Raw genomic sequence first — 24,348 nt, 5'->3', positions numbered from 1 at the left:
ACAGCTGATGTGCTGGGAGAAAAGATGGGCCATCTCAACCTGAAGACAAAGTCCATCTTTGAGCTGCTGCTCCAGGTATTCATGGCTAAGTGAACTTAGAAGTAAGACAACCCATTGGTAATAATGGCCTGTTCTTACAGAAGTACAAAGGCGTGGCAGTTGTGTTAAAAGCATTGTTTGGAGATCATTACTTTGTGAGGCCAGTTTTCACTTAATTTGGATGGGGTTCAATGAGGTCACGATTTCAAATCTGGGTTGAGGACCAATTCTCATCATTAACAGAACCATAGATAGCAGCATCTCATTCTGGACATTAGCTGCAGAGTGATCACCAGTAGCATCATGATCAGTACAAGCATCATCATTATCATCGAGAACATCGTCGTCAAATATCACAGCCAGGCAGCACCCACTGCCACCACAAATCGGTTTCTTCCTCTGGGTGGGGTCCAGCCGTGCAGATCAGCGCTTCTCAGCATTTCTCTGTATGGCTCTGCCCCCCTTGAGAACCCATATAAGAGTGTTTTTCCACTGGCCGTAATGATCGCACACCACCAGCAGTGCTCATTCGAGCAGAGATTTTGACTTTTGTGTTTTTTCGTTTGTTTTCTCAATATCGTGTCAGGTTTTTGCAATAGACCGTGTCGGGTGCCTTCGGATGATTAATGAAAAACAATTGGGGCTCCAAATGACAAAGCTGCCATGCCTGGTAAGATTTTTAAAGAGCCATTTACTTCAATAACAGTGTTAGTTGTGTTCATCTTGTCTAGACACATTTCTAATTTTTTTTTATTTCTCACAGAGAACTGCAAAAGCTACCTTGACACAAGGTAAGCCTTTTACAAATATATATTTTAATGGACTCAACTATTTAGCAATCTGGGTTTCAGAACTGCAGTCTTAATTGAGACTCCATGCTATGAGACCGAGTCTCAAGACCAGAGTCTTAATTGAGACTCCCGATCAGGAGACTGGGGTTTTTGGATTAGAGTCTTGAATGATCAATTATATAGGTTTTATGGGTTAGATCGCATAAATTAAAATGTGTCGTCAAACTCACCACCTCCCGACACAGCCAATTAGTTAGGTTTGTCACGTAAACAAACTATACCAATTAGTTACTAGTTCAGCACACCAGTGTGTTGGGGAGTAAACCCACAACATTTACAATTCGAGTATGACGTTTCGCCAGGAATTACAACCAGCCTCATCAGGCACATTTATATTTACACGATCTAGCCCAAAACTCTCATGGATTATATTGGTCGCAGAAGTCTTGAATGAGGGGAGACTGGGTCTCAAGATCGCAGTCTTGATTGGGACTTGGCACCACGAGGAGGCCAGATCTTGTCTCAACTGATATGTTTATGTTTGTCTGTGCGTCTCTTTGCAGCCGGTGTGCGATGCTTCCCACAAAGGCAGTCGGTGAGGGATCTTCTTGCCCGGGCCACCTCCATCTCCCAACAGCCACTGCCTCTGATTCTGACCCCTATAGCCCCTACATCGCTCAGGATTGGACAAGGAGGGTCACCAAAACCTATTTCTCTAGGCGCTGGGAATTCATCAAATCATCCCTTCACCTTTTTTCTACCCAGGCCGCTGGTTCCTTCGCGAGTTAGCGATGGCACACCCCTAAGCTCCGTAGTTAGCGGTGGGTCAACGGTGGTTAAGCCGACTTCAAGTGCTAGATCACCAGTTAAACCAGGAACAATGGTCTTCTCGTTGGTTGGTGGGATACCGGTAATTTCTTCTCTAGGTAATGCGTCTAATGTTCCGGCAGAATCAGTGGTTAAGCCGCTAGTTGCCGCAAGATCTCCTATACCGCACGCAAGTGGCATCACGCCAGTTCCCCCGGGGTCGGTAGTTATGAGACCAGCCATTACATCAGGACAGCCAGTTTGTTCAGGCCCATCAGTTACTGCGGTATTTACTACGATAGTTACCACGCCACCGGTTGGTACCCGACCGCTAGTTTATTCACCAGCTACTGCAGGATCAGCAGTCACACGGGTAGTCAATACCAGGGCACTGGTTACTTCATTACTCAATGCAGAATTGTTAGTTGCACCACCACTAACTACAAGACTAGCAGTTAAACCACTGGTTACTACCGGACCAATAGTTACACCTATTTCAACCCCCAATGCTGCCAATACAACCCTGATATCCAGAACTACTCCTGCAACCACAACCCTCGCGTCTGGAACCACTCCTGCCTGCAAAATCCTCATATCCGGAACTACGGCAATCACATCCCTCACATCCAGATCCTCCTCATCCAGTACAGCCCGCATGTTCGGAATCCCCTCCCCAGCCAGCATGACCCTCATATCCGGAACCCGCGCTACCAGTGCAATCCTCGTATCTGGAAGCACTTCCACAACCAGTACGACCCTCGCATCCAGAACCCCCTCTTCCGCCAGTGCTCTGAAGGAGGCATGGTTGCTTTTTGGAGGGAGGGACGAGCGGTCTGAGACACCTGGTTCCGTGTGGAGTTGGGGTAGGGTCCCCCCCCTTGATGATGATGATGACGACGAGGATGAGGAAGATGGTGATGATAAACGCAGCATAGAAACCTGGATGGCCAGGCTAAACATGCGCGGCTCATCGTCTGACCCTTCACTAACCGCTTCAGTCGCTTGCACAGAAAGTTTCCCGCTTGCTACTTCGGTGGCTTCTCCAGTCGCTGCCTCGATGGCTTCTACAGCGGCTCCTTCTTTCGCCAGCACCTTGCTGGCTTCTGTGGTTAATTCTTCACCGAGTTCATCTCTACCTTGTGCGGTCATTTCTTCAATCAGCCGTTCACTGGTTTCCCCGGCTCTCGCTTCGGCGTCTTCATTGCTCCCCTCGGTCACTTCCTCGTTGCCATTGGTGGTCACTTCTTTGCCATCTTCCGTCAGTTCTCCACCACCTTCGTTCACTTCGATGGCTGCTTCTTCGCTGCCCTCTCCATCCTACCCACTGCCTTCAGTCACATCTTCACTCGTGTCTTCAATCACTTCATCGCTGTCATCATCACTCCCTCCACTTTCGTTTCCTCCTGCTCCTCCATTTTCTGCACCTCTTCCGCCTCTTTCTTCCACTCCTCCGTGTTCTTACCTGCCACCTTGTGCCGCCACTCTCCGTGCCCTCAAAACTCTCCTCCAACGCCGACAAACTCTGCTCCTCCAGCAGCAGAAGCAGCAACAGCAGCCACAAGCACAACATCAACCTCCTCTAGGAGAACTGAGCAACGTTAATGGCAACACCACCACAACCGCCATCATAAGCAGCGGCAACAATGTTGACAATAACCGTGTGAATGTTTCGTCACCGTCGCCGATGGCGCCACTTATCAAGGAAAAGTCACCCACTGTAGGAATTGAGGGTGGTGTCAGTGCTGGGAATTCGTTGCCATTTTCTCTTGGGGCTGTGGATTCTTCACAGAATTTCAGACAGACCGACCACTGTCTCGACCGCCACCAATCTCAGGGCCCGCTGGCCCCCAGAGACCGGCAGTGGAGGGAGGGGGACATTTCCTACGCGTGCCTGCGTCGTCGCTTCTTGGCGACGTTCACGGTTCCGGCCATTCTGGCGACGACTCCGTTACTGTGCCAGGATTCAGAATTCTTCAGGCGTGGGACCAGGCCAAGCGATCAAGGAAGAGAGGGCAGCATTCGGGGAAGGGGCAGAGGCAGGGGAAAGGGCAGGGGTAGAGGTAGGAGGAAGGTTGTAGAGAGGAGCAGCATGGATGATGGGGGTAGCAATTTTGATGTAAGAGGTGTTGATGATGCTGAGGTGAATGGAGATGGTGGTCGCCATGGTGCTGCTGGTCATAGTCCTGATTGTGGTCAGGGTCGTGATGGTGTTCATGTTATGGGTGGTGATATTTGTTGTGGAGAGGATGAAGCTAGTGATGGGGGTAGTAGTGGTAAGCATAAAGGTGAAAGTGTTGTTAAAATTGACCAAAGTGTAGAAGCAGTGGGAAACGTTGGAATTAGAGGCAGGGGTAGGCCAAGGACGAGGGGCAGGGGTAGAGTAAGGGTCAGGGGTGGAAAAAGGGGCAGGCAGGGGAGTAGAGACGGAGTAGGCAGTGAAGTTCAACTAGAAAACGTAAATATTTAATGCCGATCAATTGAAATGAAATTATTTGGAGAAGTGCTGGTTCAGTGTCTGACAAAGCCATTGAGTCCTCCTTAGAGACAGGGCTCCAACCCAAGCACCCCAATGATGCCGATGAATTGTCTTAGATACAGCCATTCTAGACTTTGTACAGAGAAAAGTAACAGAAACATAGCCAGGTTTAGGCACACAGGTCCTGAGTTCAAGCCCTGGATTTCGTCTCTCAGTGAATTTATAATGGCCATGTCAGCGACACCGCGCCAGCACTGCTCGATATGAGTCTCGGCAACATGTAATGAATCCATGTGTTGCGAGTTTGATGATGGCACAAAATAAAATAGATCATTCATGTGGTTTCCGATTTAATGAGAATCTTGACAATCCCAGCTGCAAGCACTCATGAGGCCAACACGGTGCATAGACAAAACCCACTTGGATAGTGAATATGAAATGTTAATTTAACCGGCAAAGCCCAAGTGCGAGGACTTTTTTAGCTGGTCGTACGTACAATGTGACGAATTCCATGTTTGAGTACATTCTTTCCTATGTGTGGAAGAAAACCAGAGTTCCCAGAGAACCCAGCAAGCATTTGAGATGATAACACTTAGAGGTATGCACAGATAATTTCACAGGCCCACCTTGTTGTTCCAGCCACTTTGGATCGCATCCAGTTTTGAGGCTCACTACTTATGGTCTTGGTGTCCTGCACCAACCCCTTGTGGGCATTGTTTGACCTTTCGAAGAGCACAGGGCTATTGAGGTGTGGGGCTGTCATGCGTTGGTGAATGGGTGCTTTTTGTGTGCCTTTTTGAATATCCCATTAAGAAGGAAAAAAATCCACAACATTGAAAATAAAGTTATATTTTTTTATTCAAGCGAATGTGTTGTAGTCCTGTATAGGATAAGACAAGTTTTCTCACGGATAAGATGAGCGGTCACCATATTGGATGAAGGTTTTCTGTGTTGAATGAGATGGACGGATTTGTAACGGGTGCAAATGAGAGTTCTATATTAGATTAAATTATGCTTCTGTATCAAACATGATTGATGGGTCTATGGGACAAGATGGGGGTTCTGTATAGGATGACGGGGTTTTTTTTATCAGAAGAGAAATCCAGATCTTTGGCATATTTCATGTAATTGCTATTAATGAGCATTACAGATTAATATTCATATTGAAAATACTTATAAATTTGCAAAACTTTAGATTTTCTCTTTGAGCTTTCAGCTATACAATATATACTTTCTAAAAAGTTGTGTTAATATTTAACACTTAATACAATCTCTTAAAACAATTTCTTAAAATATAAGGTGATTGTTATTGCCTATTTTAGGCCGAAGTGGACAAACACTTCCTCGCTTGGCCGAGAAACGGTTGCCCTTAGCCAGCAGTAGACATTTCACATTCCTATGGTGGGAGTCAATCTCCCCTTTGGACAACCACTGATGACTTCCTAATTGTGAATCAAGCGTTATGAGCACGACTAAATAATAACCATAAATAGATGACGATATTCATGACATAAATGCTGCATTGTATAAAATGTATATTTAACATATAATCTCTTGACCTAAAGCTTTCGTGACTGCAGGAATTCATATTCTTTGGGTATTTCGGTAAAGCCACGTAGATAGAAAAAATTATACAAATAAAAACAATATCACGACGTTTCGATCGCAACACAAGCAATCGTCATCAGGTGAAAAATATAGCGGGAGAGCTGCTGAGAATATTAGGTGGGAGCCCTGCTAAGGTCAGGAGTTATAAAGGTTTGAGATGGATGTAGCCCGAGGGTCAGTGGGAGGGGCTAGAGATGAAATTTGCATGTAAATGGAAGATCGGAGAAATCTAGACAAACGACGCTGTGGGGGTGGCCATTATATTGAGAGATTAGCATGTCAATGTAAGATTAGCATGTCAATGTAAGAAATTTGCTTGTAAATGTAAGCTCGGAGAGAGCTCGGCAAGAGCATCGCCACATGGAGGTGGAAGAGGATGGCAAGCCGCCATTTACTAATACAGCTAACGGTGGCTGTGTTAGTGAATGTAAATGGCGGCTTGCCATCCTTTTTCACCTCCATGTAGCGATAGCTCTTGCCAAGCTCTCTCCGAGCTTACATTGACAAGCAAATTTCTTACATTGGCATGCTAATCCCTCATAATACAATGGCCACCCCATAGCTTCGTTTGTCTAGATTTCTCCTATCTTACATTGACATGCAAATTTCATCTCTAGCCCCGCTCACTAACCCTTGGGCTACGCCCATCTCAAACCTTTATAACTCCCGGCCTTAGCAGGGCTCCCACCATAATATTCTCAGCAGCTCTCCTGCTATATTTTTCACCTGATGATTGCTTGTTGTGATCGAAACGTCGTGATATTATTTGTATTTCTTCTATCTACGTGGCTTTTCCGAAAGACCCAAATAATATATAATCTCTTATAATAACTCGGTGGAAGCCTGTCCTCAAAATGGAGTGATTCTTCCCCATTAGATCTACCCTGTCCCCTCCCAGCCCTGATCCTTTTGTGTTTCCCGCACCCCATTGGCCCAACCCCAGTGCTAGTCTGGCCCCCTCTACTGCTGATGCTACTACTCACCAAATAACAACTCACTTGAGCCTCGTTAAACACCACACGACTAAACGCTCTCAACTCACAATAGTTCCCACTCAACACTCACCTAAGACGGCTAGCAGTCCATGATACTGGACACTCGCCACACGTACACTCGCCGAACACATTCACTCCTCACCTACAACTGACGAATATAATGTTGCAATTAGTGGGAAGCTATGTTTTTTTACCGAGGTCAAAAAGGTTGCATATATTAGAAATGCAATCCAATAAGTCTCTGAATCCTAACAGAATAAGTCCTCACTTCACCCCGAACAATGAAGACTGCTCCTGTAAAGGCTGTTACAAGCAAAGTTGTGTACTTGGATAACAATTGACAAGTAATTATGTATATAGCAACGTATAATCTCTTTAATAGCAATGTCTGCCCTAGTGTTGCTCTGGTCTAAATGCTTGACTCACAATCGGAAGGTCACAAAATATAATTCTGGTCAGAGATCTCAACCCATTGTGTCACCACCACCGCCAGTAGTAGCAGAATCATCATCGGTATCATCTTCAGTTGCAGCATCCTTTCATCATTTTCAAAATGACCACAACCACTACTAGCAACATCCTCAATGAGTAAAACGATTCCACTTCCATTCACGATTTAAACTCGGAGCCCTTTCCAACTGGCAGCTGTGCCACCCAGGCTCTCCTCCATCTCTCCATCTCGCCATTACCTCCCCCCCACCCCGCACTACAAAATAGCGCACAGTTTTGACCGCTGGGCTACGGCCACCCGGTCACGGGTGTCACGGTAAAGCCGTCGTCCCCCGGCCCTCGCTGCTGCCAGCGCGATCCCTGCCGCCATCGCCACCCCGCCGGCCACGCCACTGCTTGCCGCCCCGTCGACGCCAATGCCGTTGGGCAAGGTCCGGCGGCTTTCCTCAGCGAGGACGGGGAACACCGGGCCCTCGGGGCGACGGCGGCGCTGCACGCGGTGCAGCACGATACGGTACGTCCCCGTCACGCAGCTGCGGGCGTCGCCATCATCGCCGTTATTCCTCACGACGTCGCTCGTTATCCCCAGCTCTTCGAGCAGCTCACGCACCTCGAGCAGCTCCTCGGCGAGTAGAGAACAGGAGGGCCGCAGAGAGGAGGATGAGGGAGAAGGCACGGTTTTTGCGGAGCCTGCCGTGACCCCCAGTCTTGTTTCTGTAGCCACTGTGTCGTCAGTGATAGGCGTTGGTGCCGCCACTCCTGAGTCTGTCACGGCCGCCTCTTTGGTAGTCATTTGTGCCGCTCCTCTCGTGTCTGTCGCGATGACTGCAGCTCTCACAGTGTCTATTGTGGCTGGACCTTCAGCGGCCATTACTCCTCTCTGTCTTGTATCTCCAGGCATTACTAACGTCCTCCTAACTTCTGTTTTGGCCGCCCTTTCACCAGTCATTACTGCTGCCCCCCTTGCATTGTCAACCATTGTTGCCGCCACCCTAGAGTCGTCCGCCATTACTTCCACGGCTTGATTATCTTCTGCCACCCTCTCAGCATCCACTGGGGCCACCTCTTCAGTAGCCATTGCTGCCGCCCCCCTTATGCATTCCGGGTCCTCCTGTAAGAGGTATCTGGGCCCCAGTGGGTAAGGCGGGTAGGGCTCGGGGGCGTGGACACCCCGAAGCCATTCACTGCGCAGGATCTGGGCAGCCGTGGGCCTCTCATCCGGCAAGGGCCTCAAGATGGTGGTGATGAGGTTGCAGCAGGAGGCAGGCACCCGCAGGGGCACGGAGAAGCAGCCGTCGAGGATACTGAGCTTAAGTTTCCCGACCGTGTCGGCGCGGAACGGGAGAGTCCCGGACGCGATGAAGAAGAGGAGGACGCCCAATGCCCACACGTCCACCTGGGGGCCGAGGTAACTTTGGTCTACAGAGCATGGGAGAGCGAAGCAATTAGTGGAGCACGCGCCTTTTGTACGAATGTGTGTGTACACAGCGGTAAAACAGTTTGATTCTCAAACACGGCTAACAGTGGTGATTATCTGAAGCAGTCCTAGGTCGACTCAGCCTTAAATGAGTACAAGCAAGCCTCGACTTACGAACATAGTTTGTTCCTGACACCTGTTCATAAGTCGAATGGTTTGTAAGTCAGAACACAATGCCCATACGGTCAGGATAATTAAATGTGTTTAAGGTTGATCAAAAAAGGGAAGCATGTAATAAATACTGTTTTGTACATAAAACATTTTCACTTACCTTGAGTCCTGATGCTGACTTGCTTGTTGGAAGGGGAGCAACCACAATTGCACACACACACACTCAGGTACTCACACCAACGAAAACAATCCCCCGTATAGCCTTAACAGACTGTTAGGGCAAGTGCTGTTAGCGAATAGCACCAATGAAGGCCGGCACGGCACACGAGGGAGTGGGTGGCCAGCACCACGCCTGACTGCCTTTGTCTCCCCAGTGGCGATGCTTTTACACACCGCACCAGGTACTCATTTGAGAACCGAGTCCATCTAGAGGAGGCCCAGGACCCATTGAGATAATAGCCACTGGTGTTGGTGGCCGTGAGCGGGAATCGAACTCGGGTCGTTGGGTTCATAGCGCAGCGTAGCGCTAACCGCCACACTGCCACTCCCCACTCCGACACACACATACCCAGAGTCACACAGGGTGCTGGACAGACTCTTCACAAACCTCGGAAGAGCTCGGGGGCGGCGTACGGAGGGGACCCGCAGAAGGTGCTGAGCCTCTCATTGGGGGTGACCGTGGTGCTGAAGCCAAAGTCTCCCACCTTGACCCAACAGTTGCCAGCGTAGAACACGTTTTCAGCCTTCAAGTCCCTGTGCACCACCCCACACTCGTGCTGCACAAACACACACACACAGGGCAGGGGGGGGGGCAAGGGTTGTTAGCAAGCGCCTATTCAAGCCGGCTGGCTGTACTATGTGTGTGTCTATAGAAGAATCATTTTGTTACAAGGTGAAACAAAGAATGTCTGGAAAGCACCAACACATCTGGGTGTAGATCCCAGTCAGCGTGATAGACCGACAATCCATCATACAAGAGAAAAATGTGTTTCCACGCAATTCCAGTGATGTCACATAATGCGCTCATATGCCTTCCTCTCTGAAAAAATTAGTTTCGGAGGTCATTTCAGCCCCGCACTTTACCTGGCCTAGCTCGCAATATACTCACTCACGGATAGACATGGACGAAACCAGTTTATCTGGATGTGAGCAAGAGCATTTTCATGGCCAAAGCTGCTCGATTACGTTATTGAATGATCAGGTTAATGGGTGGGTGGTTAATTGACGGAGTACCTCCATGGGGAAATGGACAACCCTATGGGTTTAGCATGGATTCTAGATTGGAGGCATCTCGTGATTGGGCGGTGCTAGACCCAGCCAGTATGAAAAGGCAGCCAAACCTAGTGGTTATGTTCACATATCGTACCAGGCACTCATTTGAGGCTGAGTCGACCAAGGGGGAGACCCAGGCCGGTCTCAGATAATCACCACCGGTGTTGGACGTGAGCGAGAATCGGAACTCGGATCGCCTGGTTCGAAGCGCAGCGCGCTCACCACAACACTGCCGCTCCCCGCCACTATCACCATCACCCCCTCCCTCCTCACCATGTGCTTGACGGCGGCCGTGATTTGGGCAAAGACGAGCTTGGCCTCGTCGTGCGGCAGCGCCCCCACGGTGGAGACGCGCGTGAAGAGCTCCCCGCCCGGCGCGTACTCCATGACGAGGTGCAGGCGCGACGGGGTGTCCACCACCTCGTAGAGGCGCACCACGTTGGGGTGGCGCAGCAGCTCCATGGCCAATATCTCGCACGACAGGAGGCACAGCGTGCGCTCGTCCATGCGCGACTTGTCCAGGAGCTTGATGGCGACTTTCTCTGCACGCGCGCGTGTGAGAGTGAGAGAGCGGTGGTGTAGCATTTAGCGCGTTGCGCTACCAACCCGGCAACCCTAGTTCGATTCCCTCTCACGGCCATCAACACCAGTGATGATTATCTGAACCGGTCCTGGGGCTCCTCTAGGTCGACTCAGCCTCAAATGAGTACCTGGTGCGGTGTGCAAAACATCACTATTGGGGAGAGAAAGACGGCCGGGCGTGGTGTTGGACACCCAGCCCATCGTCTGGCGTGCCGACCTTCATCAGTGCTCGCATTTGCCCCAAGTCTGCAGAGGCTATACGGCAGGGACGTGCGGTCAAATAAAATAAATATGAAGATTTTTCCACTGATCTGTGTTATGTCATTTCTGTACGATTCCAATAATTTTTATAATCAAAATCGCCAAATTTACGGAGCTCCGCTGCAAATACCGGAAGAGACAAGAGAAGAGGCAGCGACAAGCTCAGCCTCCCCTCTGATTACGCAACCCCTCAGTAACTGGATGGAGCGCGGGCAATAAGCACGTGCCTGTTACTATCTCAGTGTGTCACCAATGTAATGTTTGTAGACCGCTTCATTTCATGTCCTCGCCTTCCATACTCCAGGTAACTTATTTCACGTATGTGTATAAAGATATTTAGGCTCGCTGGTCTCGTCATGAAACTGCATGAAAAAGCACCAGGGGAGGCAGCTATCACATCTGCCTCACTGAGGGGGACGTGTCTAACACGCCCCCCTCAGTGAGGCCACGCCCCCTCCGTGAGGCCACGCCCCCCTCCGTGTGTGAATCTGGCTCTGACACGAGCCAGTGCCTCCCCAGCCATCGACCTCACCGCACGTTACTGCTATACGGGGATCTTTGTCTTTTGTGAGAGGGGGGGGGGGTTACAGGTGATGCATCTGCCAGTCATCTCAGTTAGTCAACCTGTGGCACCTCTGTCTGTGACCTTATGCCAGTGAGCCTCCGACACTTCACGCGGCCTCAAAGTACACCTAGCCTGGCACAAGCACCGTGGTGACGTCACCACCACTTAGTGGCTGTTGTTGTTGGAGAGGAAAATTAGATGGGATCGGGGATGGGAATAGAGGATTGGGGATGGGAAGAGAGGATTGGGGTCGAATGGTGGAGAGACGAGAGAGATTATGGTCGGATAGGGAGAAAGGGAGTTGGGATGGGGTGAGAGGAGAGCGGACGGTGGGTGGTGATAAATGAGAGGAGAGAGGTGCTCTGGGAACTATTTAAATTAAACTGTTTGAATTTTTATTTTATTTTACTAGGTAAGGCCCATTGATCTCTATACCTCTTTTTCATAAGCGACATGGCCACAAATAGCTCAACGAAGTGGCTCATCATGTGGAAGTTTATAACAGTGAAATACTCGAAACGCACGTTTCTAAATAGGAGAAACCAGAGGAGCCAAAAAGAAATCCACGCGATCACAAGGAGACACACAAACTCCAAATATACAGGTGTTCAGGGACAGGATCGAACCCACGACCTCCTGTATACCAGGCGAGGTAGTTAACATCTCGCCACCGTGGCACCCTTAAGCAGTATGGGGAGAGGGAGGAATTCACAGTACACCTGCAAAACCGTGTCAATGTCTTCATTTGCTTTGTTTCCATTCTGTATGTAAGCCAAATAAATGGAAGCATATGGAGGAGGCATTTGCCCAGTATTTGGAAGATGTAGGCTGAAAACGTTTACACTTGCAACCCTTTTTTGTCAAGTGAGGGCCTGACCAAACCTGGTGGTCTTGGGACATAAGTTAAGCTGATAGGTGAGTCTTACTACACCTGTAGGTCACGGGCATAATAAGAGGATTACTTACACTGAGGCAGTGCAGATAATGGAAACACGTTTCTGCCGGCAGTCTGGCTGGGATCATCAGGTCTTCTCACATTCCAAATCCCTAACCCCAGGTTGGGGGGGCAGCAGCAACAGCCTAGCTTCGTGAAAATGCTGCATTCGCTGCTTTTGTAGCGCACAACGGAGGCATTGGCGACCATCATGCTTGCCCCATCTATCATGTCCACCTCGTGGGCGAATGGCACAGACGTCTTTTTCCTGGCATCGGAGGGGATGTCCCATGCCGTTACCGAGCAGGGACAATGGGCCTCTACATCCTAGGGAGCCAAAGACTCCAGCAGCTGCTCGAGCGATCGCCTACCACGTGCCCTCCTACATCCTCGACATGGTCAACAACGGGGAACAAGTGGTCCAAGCTGCGTGCTCCGGTCCCATTGCCCACGCAGAATGTGCCACGAGACTGTAGCAGCCTCACCAGGCCTGGACTGGCCATAGGGCAGTCTGGGCGAATGCCCGGTGAGCCGGTCTGCGTGGGGAACTTGCAAATGTATTACCTCTGTATACGCTTCATTGCTTATGCTCTCAGTTGACATTAATTCCCATATTCGGCAGCCTCCAAAGATTCTTCCTCACCGGCTCATTTTGTTTTTTTGGACCAGCACAAATGGGCCAATGAGATCGCACGGCAAAATCACGCTAACACATCACATCGCAAACCGAGTTAGTATACAGATTGTCACATAATACGTATAATAAATGCATAAATGCACATAGCCGGAATTTGGGCCCGTGCGTTTACAAATGCCTGGGCCAATTAAATTTTTGTCCCAGTCCGTCACCGAGCCTTGCCCCTTGGGCAGAAACTTGCAGGTGCCACAAACAGCGGCAGCCTCGGCATCCTCAGGGCCACGATCTCTGCCTGTCGAGCGAAGCTGGAGACAGCCGCGTCCCGCCAGCGCGCGACGACGTGCCGGCCACGTGCTCTGTGGCAGAGGCCAGGCAGCAGAGACTGAGCCTCCAAGCTGCCCTGTAACATCGACTCCACTGCGAGCAAGGGACTCATTTACTCGTAAACCCTCGCCCTGCCGCTGCGCGTGAACATCTTGTTCGCAAACTGCCCGCGAGTTGTTTCAGACAAAAAGGCGGGTGAACAATTCACACGGACGTGCGAGATGAAGAGCACCCAATCTGAGCACTGCGTGATGAAAGCGCCGCGCATGTACACACAAGGACGAACTCATGTTGCGTGTGCACACATTCCGTGACGCTTTCCGACATGGGGGAAGTGTCTTTGATGAGCGATGATGCGACGTTCTCAATATGCACGGTGACGTGACGTCACAAGCAATGGTGTCATCGCTTGGGGATGGAGGGGGGGGCGCTTCCTTTTAGCGCTTGGTTTTGTAAATTATTTGATCAACGTTTGCGGTTCCTGACAGCGCCAACCTCGGAACAGCAACACGACGTTGCGCAAAAAAGTGCCTTTCATCTTGAAACTTACAGTATTACAAAGTATAAAAAAACTAAGTACAGCAATACCCCGATGTACGTTTCCCCCTTTAACATCGTTTCGCAAATACGTCGCCACTTTATTAATACCACTACCTGATTTGCGTCGCTTCAACACCACACTTATGTCGCTGACAGCAGCGTCCGTCCTTTTTTGTATCTGTCGCTTTGGCCTTCAACTCCACCTAGCCTGTAAATTGCTTTAATTCACGTCGTTTCGATATTCGTCGTCACACATTTTCGGACTGCATGCCCAACGTAAACCAGGGTATTACCGGACCTCCGTGCACGATGATAATGATAAAAATAATCATCTTGATTTATCCAAGAAAGCCACACCTTAAGTTGGTCAGGTTAAATAATAATAAATAATATTCCATGGTTGGCCACGGTAACGGCGATGAAATTCAAACGTGAAGCGATCAACGAACTGATGCTCTGAACACAGAGACTGTGTCTCTGAAGAGCAGGGGGGGGGGAGGTAAGACAGAGGGGAAAAGGAGGGAGGAGCGATTTGAATAAAATCGTTGGAAGAAGATTCGGGGCAGAAGTACTGAGTGAGAAAGGTAGGGAGGTTGAGTACGACGGGTGGAGGAGGAGGAGGTTGAGGAGAGAGGGGTGGGATGGGAGAGACCCAGGAGAGAGAAAATGAGGTTGAGCATTCGGTAGAGGAGCAATAGTTGGTGGCGGGTGAGAAGAATGTGCCAAGCAAGTCGAGGTGGTGAATGGGATTGAGACAAATTATTCTGTCGGTGATATTTCTGCTACTGATGATGATGACGACAGTGCAGGCCCTTGCCTCGTGTGAGAAGGTGCACCCCCAGCTTGACCTGGGAGAAGTTGCCGGAGCCGATCTCTCCGCGGATGCGGTAGAAGCTGATCCTCTTCCCCAGCACCGACTCCCTCACCGCCACCTCATCCGTGCGCGCCTCCCACGTGAGCTTCTCAAACGGAGTCATGTGACCCCGCTGCCCCGTGACCCCTGCCAGACTCCACTCGTCTTTCCCCCACCCCCTGGCAACGAGACTCCTGCCACTGAAGACTAAGCTCTGTCCCCTGGTGACCAGGTGCCTCCCATAGGCATGAGGGCTCTATGGCTAGAGCCCAGACAGAAGGCTAAGCACAGCAGCAGCAAATCCCCTTGCCCCCTGGAGATAAGGCTCTGCTTAGTAACTAGACTTCAGGCCATTGCTTCCTGCATGGATTCCTTTCACTTGTAAACTCCTGCACACACACGAAAACGCGTCATGACCATCATCAGCATTGAAAAAACACTATCGTCATTATCACCAGCAGCTACAGCATTATTAACATCACCTGCATATCATTATCATCAGCAGCAACTGCATCATCATTAGCAGCAGCTGCAACCTATTACCAGCAGTGTTATCACCACTATGATAATTTCATCACCATCAGCAAGATAATCATTGTCATCATCAGTATATTCATTATATTAAAATTCTACTTTTTTAAAAATGTCTGTGTATGAATTTGGATCTGTGTATCTGGTTCTTTGAGCTGAGGGCATTCACAATGGCCCTTTAGAATCCTGCCTCATAGTCTGGCTCTACACACCTTGGGCGTGAACAGAGTAACCATCACTCGCTTGGGCTACCACACTGGGCAATGTTGGGCATAACTGGGCTCTTTTTGAGCTTTCGCAAAATACTATTCAGAAACGTTTCACAAACTGCGAGTCCTTTTGCGAGCTCCTCTCTGGCACTTGGCCTGTATGTATATTGAACTTCTTTCGCACCGAATGGAGCCAACCGTGCTAACCGGAGGCCCAGCGGTGGACAAGGACCACCGGAAGCACGATCGCCTCTTTCCGCAGAGGTTCACGGTTTGAACCTGGTGGCCACTCTGATTAATGCTGCGGGTGTATTCACCATGAGTGGACGTAAAATCCTGTGATGTCTTTCGCAAGAGTAGGCCATTGTGTGTGCCGGCGTCATGGTCAACATTTGCCAAATTCGGAACGTCACTGCCAGGCACCGTTTCTCCGTGGAAGCCCCCGGTATCTGGAACGCCGTCATGCAGCACATTCACAGCATTCAACCCACACCATATCTGTCAACCATACCGTTTACCACGTATTCTTGTGCAGGGAAATAGAGTTTTCAGGTCCATACGGCGTACAGCCGTTTAAATACGGGCAAAAAAAAGTGTCTCTTTATTTGTGTTTCTCCCTAGTGTTAGAACTTTGTACGATGAACGTTGAGATTTATAAGGGCACGGGGTGACCAATGAGGTCTGTAAAAAGGTAGGGCACTGATTAGGGTTGCCAGGTATGCTACACCTACTTTTAAAAGCCCACCTCTTTCTTAAAGGTCCCCACTTCTTTCGCCTGACTTTCCAGTGACACCGAGTTTGGCTCCGCATCTCGGAGTCATGGTCATTTATGTCCGTGACACATTGTGCGCATTATAAGTTGCATTTTTAAACAATTGTGAAGGGGACAATTTATGACACATTTAATTGGAGAAAATAAACTCACACACATGCAGTTCATAAATTGAGATAATATTCACTATCACTAAAGCTATGATTTTGTCACAGACATCATGGTGGTCATGACAATCGTGAATTTGAAGAAAGTCTAAAGTTATATATAGGAGATGGCTGTTGACACAGATGATACTGTCCACTTGCAGAGCCGGACTAGTTAACAAACTGGCCATGGCAACCACGAGCAATCCGGCCCGAGATACAAAGACGGATAGACACTGAGATATACACCCACGGACACCGAGATACATACAGAGACACACTGAGATACACATACAGACACCGAGACACAAATATACACACAGACGAACACAAGTAAATGCAGCTAGTCATACCCCGATTTACGTCTCCCCCGTTTTCATCGTTTCGCAAATACGTCGTCACTTTATTAACACCACGACCTCATTTGCGTCGCCTCAACCCACGTTTAAATCGCTGACAGCATCGTCCGTCCGTTTCTCATATCCGTCGCCTCAGCCTTCGCCTTCACCTACCTTGTGAATTGCTTTGATTTACGTTGCTTCGATATTCGTCGTCACACTTCAGGAACACAATGACAGAGCTACATATAGAGAGAGGCACGGACATATAGTACACACAAAGACAAAGATCCCCCGTATAGCCGTCTAACAGACTGTTGAGCCAAGTGTTGTTAGCGAGTACTGATGAAACCTGGTACAGCGCAAAAGGTGGCCAGCACCACGCCCGGCCGCCTTTGTTTCCCCAGTAGAGATCATTTTTACACACCGCACCAGGCACTCATTTGAGGCTGAGTCTATCTAGGGGAGGCCCAGGACCGGTTCAGATAATGGTCACTGGTGTTGATGGACGTGAGTGGGAATTTAACTCGGGTCGCCGGGTTTGTAGCACAGCGCGCTCACCGCTACACTACCGCTCCCCACAGTACATGCACACACGGAGATGTGACCTCCTTACCCGTGACCTTTCCGTGAATGTTTGGGGTTATTTCCGCACCCTGGCAGTGATTTATACTGAACGTGACCGTGACAAAACCATGGCCTTAGCTTTTACAACTTGCACTGGACACTTGGTGGACATTGCGTCATCCGTTAAGCCACAATTTACATATTGCCATTTATGGTGATACGTTATATAAGCGTTTCTAACGGACGTTAAATAAAATCGTAAGAGCAACCTTTACAGAAAATAATTTTAAATGATGCAATTGGTAAGGAGTGATGTATGAGTCAATGAAGAACTTAGTCGTTTAATTGGCTCCTTGTAATTGGCCGTACCCAATTAAAACAGCCCCAGGAGTAGTTCACGGTGAGGATTATGAATGTCTTGGGGTGACCTCTACGTAACGTTAATCCTGGATATGTTAAAGTGGGCATGTGTGTGTGTGCATGCGTGTATCTGAATGTACGTGTACGTTGATGTGTGGAGTACAAGGTGGTGCATCTGCGAGTCTTCCCAATCAGTCAACCCGTGGCACCTGGGTCTGTACCGTGACCACCTCCTGTCAGCGAGCCTTTGACACTTCACGTGGTCTAAAAGTACACCTAGCCTGGCACAAACGCCACCGCCGCTTAGTGGTCGTTATTATTCGTGTGTGTAGTGTAGTGGTTGAAGCAGTGCGTTTCGAACCTGGCGACCTGAGTTCGATTCCCTGCCACGGTAAAAAGTAATTATCTTAACCGGTTCTGGATCTCCCTTAAACTGACTCAGCCTTCAATGAGTATTCGGTGCAGTGTGTAAATATCAGCACGAGGAAGACAAAAGCGGCCGGGCGTGGTGCCGAACATACCACCCCTTTGCGCACCGTGCTGGAAAGCCTTCGTATGTGCTCACGAACAGCACTTACCCCAACAACCTACAACAACCCCACCTTTGTCTGTGCATATCGCACCTCCGATTAGCACGGTTGGCTACGTACGGCGTGAAAAGAGTTCAACATACGTACAAATCAACTGTACGTATGTGTCTGTAGATTTTGACATTCCCTACACCTCTACAAGGGAGAAAAGATGGCATTCATGCAGAACCATCCTTGCTTGAACTCACAAACCTCTTATTGTGCCTGGCTACACGATGTTGAATTATTCTAAGCCAGCACCTTTCTCGGTACACAGAGGAGAGAGAACCTGCCATGTGGTCCAAGCAGTTGTGGTGAGGCCATGTAAGGCAACCTACACACAATCTCCAGCCTGAGCAGTTCGCTTTTGAGGTCATCCATGCTCCGATACTTTACTTGATCTCAGACTCCAGATATACTCCTTGTATCTCGTCTGCAGAGGACAACATCAGCCAGCCACTCACAGAGGGTGGCTACTTCTTCCATACTTTTAAGTCGCCACAACTTCTGCAGTTCAGTTTCCCTCTTTACCACCTTATGTTGCGTGGGGGAAGGGTTTCCCCTCCCCCAAGACCTCACAAATAAGCTCGGCTAATCCGCAGATTTGATCTTGTAGGTCGGGATATCAGCGGTCGACTCATGGGCGTGGCAGGTTTTTCGGCAGATCGACAAACCCGCCACTGGGATTTTATCTGCCAGGGTCATCCGTTGACATTAGTGAACATGGTCAGTGGGATCCGCTCCCAGACTCCACGTGTGTGTGTATGTTGACATGTGCCGTGCCGGCCTTTAATAGATGCTCGCTAACAGCACTTGCCCCAACATTCTGTTTCGGTTATACGGGGGATCTTTGTCTTTGTGTTGACTCAACACTTAAAGACCGTGTGCTGTGTGTACGTGTCCGCGTATGTTTGTGAATTCGTCTGTGTGTATCTGTGTATGTATGGTAGGTACACAGATACCGAATATACAAGCGTGTGTACGTATACCTGATGTACGTGTGGTTTGTTCGTGTGTGGTCTCGGATATTCTACCACCCTGCTCCCACATTATGCCCACCTGTTTCATGTATCCATAGAACGGCTCTGTTGAGCACCTGAACACTATCCTATCCACGGCTCTGATTGATCTCGCCCCTCTGAAGTCTCATTCTCAAACCCCCACACTTCCCTTCTGGTTCAAGCCTGCCTTCCGCAAATTGAGTCATTGGAAAGCCTCTGACACAAATCCAGTTTGGAAGTTCAACACTAGATCTGAAAGGCTTTTATCAAATATCATTAGTCAATCAGAGTTAAAGTCAAACACGATGGCATGATGCACTGGTAACCAAAAACGACTCTTTCAGCAACACATTATCGCCTATATCTCATTCACCCAGCTATCTCCATGAACCCGTCAATAATACCAAGAAAATCAGAAGCGGTGTCCTGGGTTCTGATTCTGCGTCTCCTGCTTTATGTCTGCATCCTGTCTCCCCCCACTACCTCCACTCGACATGCTCCAACATGTCAACTTCCAAAACATCACTGACATTATCTCCAACTTAAAGCAATATTCTTGCACCCTTGATCTCCCGTCCACTGAATGCTTCCCTTACTACATGGCCACCCTTCCCATCGTTCATCACAGACTTTGTCGATACATTAATCTCCTCTGGGGTTGTTCTTCCCTTGGCTCTCAAGACCTGCTGCTGTCTTTCTAATCCTGAAAAGAAAGTCCTCACCGGATCCAAACCTCTGTCTGAATTTCCCCCCGAATCTTTACCTTCCACTGCCTTGTAGAATACAGATAGGGTGTTATATTGTATTCCTTTACAAACATCTCTTCGTCCTTAACGGCCCAGCCCAATCTGATGTCTGCCAAGACCATTCTACAAAGACTGCCCTTCAGTGTATGAGATCAGTGATCTACTCTCTTCTGACCATGGAGTTCTTTCCCTTCTCAACTACTGCTTTTGACACCATCGACAACTCCTTACCTCTTGAGCACCTCCGTAGCTATGTGCGTGTCTCCAGCAGACACGCTTCTCCCCTGGTTCTGCTCTTATCTCTTAAAATTGTGCTTTCATACGTGGACTATTCGCGTCTCAGAAATCGTTGTCAAGTTGTTCCACAAGATTCCCACCATAGCTTTTCTCAATCCATCTCCTCCAACTTGGCAGAGTCATCTCCAGGTTCAACACCAACCACGATTTCTATGCTGGTGTCTCCTGCTAGGCCTTCGTTTGCATCGATTACACAAACCTAATCCCATAGGCTGCTTTCACATCCGGCCTTGGTTGTGGTCTGCAGCTAAACACTTCCAAAACTGAAGTCCTCACTGCAAGGACTTGCCAATGCCCTTACCTCTCCCAATTCAACTCATGCAACTCCACTTGTGTCAAAACCATCAGTCAACCTCCACTCAGTAGAGAATATAATGTAATTAATTTCTTTAATAAAAGTTACTTATATTCTCGTTGTGAAGAATATAAGAATGTAACTTATATGGAGAACATAAAATGCTCGTGGTTATGTTGTGTTGTATATACTATTACGTCGAACTACAATCCATATTTAAAAGAGAAAGTCATTGCTTATGAAAATAAATCAGTTTACGAGCATGAATTCAAGCAAGGCCGACTGCTGATGATACATTGTATGTTGAAACCGTCCAATAAGGTGCATGTTTTGAGCCAATGCTTCTGAAATAATGCACTCCCAGAAGACCGTGTTTCTAATGAGATGCATAAAACATAATTTTAAAAAATTGTATACGTGGAGGGACAGACATGTGAAGGAGATGTATTAATTTTCCACTTGTTTTTTTGTTTTAAAGTCAACTCAACTGGGGGTCTCTCCCTCTCTGCTGCTGCTGGCTCCAGATGAAGTCTCTGCTGGAGGATTCTGCTCACCCCCATGCTCACGTCCAGGCTCACAGGACGCCCCCCTCCACCTCTGCCATCTTAATCTCCCTCGTTCTAACCCGTCCCGGCCTCACCTCGGCGAGAATAGAAACATCTCTCAAAACGATCCCAACACCGCATTAAGTCATTTGCCCTACGCGCATTCACACTGCACAAGCGAGTTGCGTAGTGGCGAGCACACTGCGCACCGAACCCGGCAGACCCGGGTTCGAATCCCGCTCGCGGCCACCAACACCAGTGACGATTACTGGTCCTGGGCATCCCCTAGGTCGACTCAGCCTCAAAATGAGTACATCTGGTGCGGTGTGTGTAAACATCGACACTAATAATAATAATGCAATATATACCGCGTGCAAATTTGCGGACCTAACAGCCGCAACTCAGAGGCGCGGAGCCAAGCTCAGAGTCACTCAAAAGCCTGGTTGTAGAGGTGAGTTTTTAAGTGTCTCTAGAAGGAGACGATTGAGGTGCAGAGGGATTGCATTCCAGACTGTTGGGGCAGCCACCGAGAAGCGGCCCATAGACGTGACCGTCCAGGATCTTGGTATCAAGAGGAGGTCGTGAGTCGCACTGCGAAGGCATCTGCCGTGTGCTGTGCTGCAGGTCGTCAATAATGAAGAGAGGTACGGGGGGCAGGCAGATGTGAAGGCATGGTGGCAGAGGCAGTCGATCTTGTATGTGACCCTGCTGCAAATGGGTAGCTAGTGGAGGGCACGGCGACAGGCAAGTGAGTCCAGACGGGGATGAGTGCGGCCAATGGGATAAGACAGGGTAAGACAAAGACGGCCGGGCGTGGTGCTGGCCACCCACCCCCTAGTGTGCCACAATTTCGGCCTTCATAGGCGCTGCTCGCTTACAGCACTTGCCCCAACAGTCTGTTCAGGCTATACGGGCGGATCTTTGTAGGTATAGCATGTGTATATACATGTGTATGGTGTAGGTATAGTATGTGTATCTATGTGCACGTTGTACGCATTGAGTATGTGTGTGTGTGCTGTATGTATACTGTGTGTATCATGTAGTGTACAGTATATACAATGTGGTATGTTGCAGGTATAGTATTATGTGTGGCAGGTCAGTCACGGGGTTTGACACTTTACCGGCAATTGGTGAGCGGATCCTCGGGAGCTGTCGATGCTGAGCCACGGTTGTGACAGCAGCAGCTGTGGGGGCAGTAGCTGTAGCAGCAGCAGTAGTGGGGGCAGCAGCTGTGGGGGCAGCAGTAGTGGGGACAGGAGCTGTAGCAGCAGCAGCTGTGGGGACAGGAGCTGTAGCAGCAGCAGTATTGGGGTCAGGAGCTGTGGGGGCAGTAGTGGGACCAACAGCTGTAGCAGCAGTAGTGGGGTCAGGAGCTGTGGGGGCAGCAGCAGCAACAGCTGTGGGACCAACAGCTGTAGCAGCAGTAGTGGGGGCAGGGGCAGCAGCTTTAGCAGCAGTCGTGGGGGCAGCAGCTGTAGGGGCAGCAGCAGCAGCTGTGGGGGCAGCAGCTGTAGCAGCAGTAGGGGGGGCAGCAGCTGTAGCAGCAGTAGTGGGGGCAGCAGCTGTGGGGGCAGCAGCAGTGGGGGCAGCAGCTGTAGCAGCAGTAGGGGGGGCAGCAGCTGTAGCAGCAGTAGTGGGGGCAGCAGCTGTGGGGGCAGCAGCAGTGGGGGCAGCAGCTATATCAGCAGTAGGGGGGGCAGCAGCTGTAGCAGCAACAGCAGTAGTGGGGGCAGCAGCAGCTTTAATCATAACTCGGCTACAACTCACAGCAGTCGCAGCAAATCGTCGCTGTAATCATGAACGGCAGCTCTGGGCAGTACGAGAAGTCGAGGCAGAGTGACAGCGGCAGGAACGGCAACAGCAGACGAAGCACGCTGATGCAGTGCTGTCAATTAGCAGGGTCATTAAACAGCAGACGTAGCAGCAGCAGTAGCTGTAGCTGCTATGTTCACGAGGATTAAGCGGTGGCAGAATTAAGCAGTGGAAACAGTCGCTGTCACAACAGTTAAGCAGCAGTCGCAGCAGGCAAAGGTGTATCCAGGAACATCAGCAACAGCTGTAGTAACAGTCGGAGCAGCTGTGTCCAGCAACAGTCGCGGTATTAATAACGGGAGCTGCAACAGCTGTCAGTCGTATCAATCCAGAGCAACAGAAGCTGTAACAGCAGCTGTAAAAACTGTAATACGTCGCATTAACAGTGATATAAACAACTGTATATCAAAAGTAGCAACGGGAGTTATCGCAGTAGAAGCAGCAGTAGCAGGCGTCTCTATCAACAGCTGTCACTACAGCAGTAGCAGGCGTCTCTATCAACAGCTGTCACCACAGCAGTAGCAGGCGTCTCTATCAGCAGCTGTCACTACAGCAGTAGCAGGCGACTCTCTCAGCAGCTGTCACCACAGCAGTAGCAGGCGTCTCTATCAGCAGCTGTCACCACAGCAGTAGCAGGCGTCTCTATCAGCAGCTGTCACTACAGCAGTAGCAGGCGTCTCTATCAGCAGCTGTAGCTGTCACCACAGCACTAGCAGGCGACTCTCTCAGCAGCTGTCACCACAGCAGTAGCAGGCGTCTCTATCAGCAGCTGTCACCACAGCAGTAGCAGGCGACTCTATCAGCAGCTGTCACTACAGCAGTAGCAGGCGTCTCTATCAGCAGCTGTCACCACAGCAGTAGCAGGCGACTCTATCAGCAGCTGTCACCACAGCAGTAGCAGGCGTCTCTCTCAGCAGCTGTCACTACAGCAGTAGCAGGCGTCTCTATCAGTAGCTGTCACTACAGCAGTAGCAGGCGTCTCTATCAGTAGCTGTCACTACAGCAGTAGCAGGCGACTCTATCAGCAGCTGTCACTACAGCAGTAGCAGGCGTCTCTATCAGCAGCTGTCACTACAGCAGTAGCAGGCGTCTCTCTCAGCAGCTGTCACTACAGCAGTAGCAGGCGTCTCTATCAGCAGCTGTCACTACAGCAGTAGCAGGCGACTCTATCAGCAGCTGTCACTGCGTCTCTCTCAGCAGCTGTAGCTGTCACTACAGCAGTAGCAGGCGTCTCTATCAGCAGCTGTCACCACAGCAGTAGCAGGCGACTCTATCGGCAGCTGTCACTACAGCAGTAGCAGGCGTCTCTCTCAGTAGCTGTCACTACAGCAGTAGCAGGCGACTCTATCAGCAGCTGTAGCTGGAACAGCGGGGAGCGGTGATCCCCCCGCCCCACGTGTCGGGGCAGTGGGGGGGGAGCAAAGGGGCGGGGCGAATC

At 49.7% G+C, this 24,348-nt stretch overlaps 2 protein-coding genes across 3 annotated transcripts in view; one reads left to right on the top strand and one right to left on the bottom strand.

Annotated features, from left to right (window-relative positions):
- LOC116938684 (snRNA-activating protein complex subunit 4-like) overlaps positions 1 to 4,976 on the top strand; it is a 19,079-nt gene extending 14,103 nt beyond the window's left edge. For both annotated transcript variants that reach the window (XM_076065976.1, XM_032946184.2), the window contains exons 18-21: positions 5 to 75; positions 626 to 709; positions 803 to 830; positions 1,394 to 4,976. In XM_076065976.1, coding sequence (XP_075922091.1) covers positions 5 to 75; positions 626 to 709; positions 803 to 830; positions 1,394 to 4,104 — 2,894 coding nt within the window. In that variant the 3' untranslated portion in view covers positions 4,105 to 4,976. The remainder of the gene's footprint in view (positions 1 to 4; positions 76 to 625; positions 710 to 802; positions 831 to 1,393) is intronic.
- NIM1K (NIM1 serine/threonine protein kinase) lies at positions 4,954 to 24,348 on the bottom strand. Its single transcript, XM_032946156.2, has 5 exons — positions 22,220 to 24,348; positions 14,687 to 15,111; positions 10,300 to 10,568; positions 9,362 to 9,530; positions 4,954 to 8,585 (listed from the first exon to the last, which is right to left on the bottom strand). Exons 2-5 carry the CDS (start codon positions 14,844 to 14,846, stop codon positions 7,423 to 7,425), a joined length of 1,761 nt encoding a protein of 586 aa, XP_032802047.2. The 5' UTR covers positions 14,847 to 15,111; positions 22,220 to 24,348; the 3' UTR covers positions 4,954 to 7,422.

This window comes from Petromyzon marinus, chromosome 1 (assembly GCF_048934315.1).
Source record: "Petromyzon marinus isolate PM22_M1 ecotype Great Lakes invasive population chromosome 1, UKy_Petmar_22M1.pri1.0, whole genome shotgun sequence".
Taxonomy (NCBI): domain Eukaryota; kingdom Metazoa; phylum Chordata; class Hyperoartia; order Petromyzontiformes; family Petromyzontidae; genus Petromyzon; species Petromyzon marinus.
The sequence above is the reverse complement of the archived record's forward strand: the minus strand, read 5'-3'. Positions and strand labels throughout refer to the sequence as shown.

What these genes read in the sequence shown, in the direction of transcription:
- NIM1K (XM_032946156.2), bottom strand. Translation starts at nt 14,846, where the DNA reads ATGACTCCGTTTGAGAAGCTCACGTGGGAGGCGCGCACGGATGAGGTG. An exon ending in CGGCCGCCGTCAAGCACATG is followed by an intron (nt 9,531 to 10,299) that starts GTGAGGAGGGAG and finishes GTGTTTGTGCAG; the next exon opens with CACGAGTGTGGGGTGGTGCA. An exon ending in CGCCCCCGAGCTCTTCCGAG is followed by an intron (nt 8,586 to 9,361) that starts GTTTGTGAAGAG and finishes CATGCTCTGTAG; the next exon opens with ACCAAAGTTACCTCGGCCCC.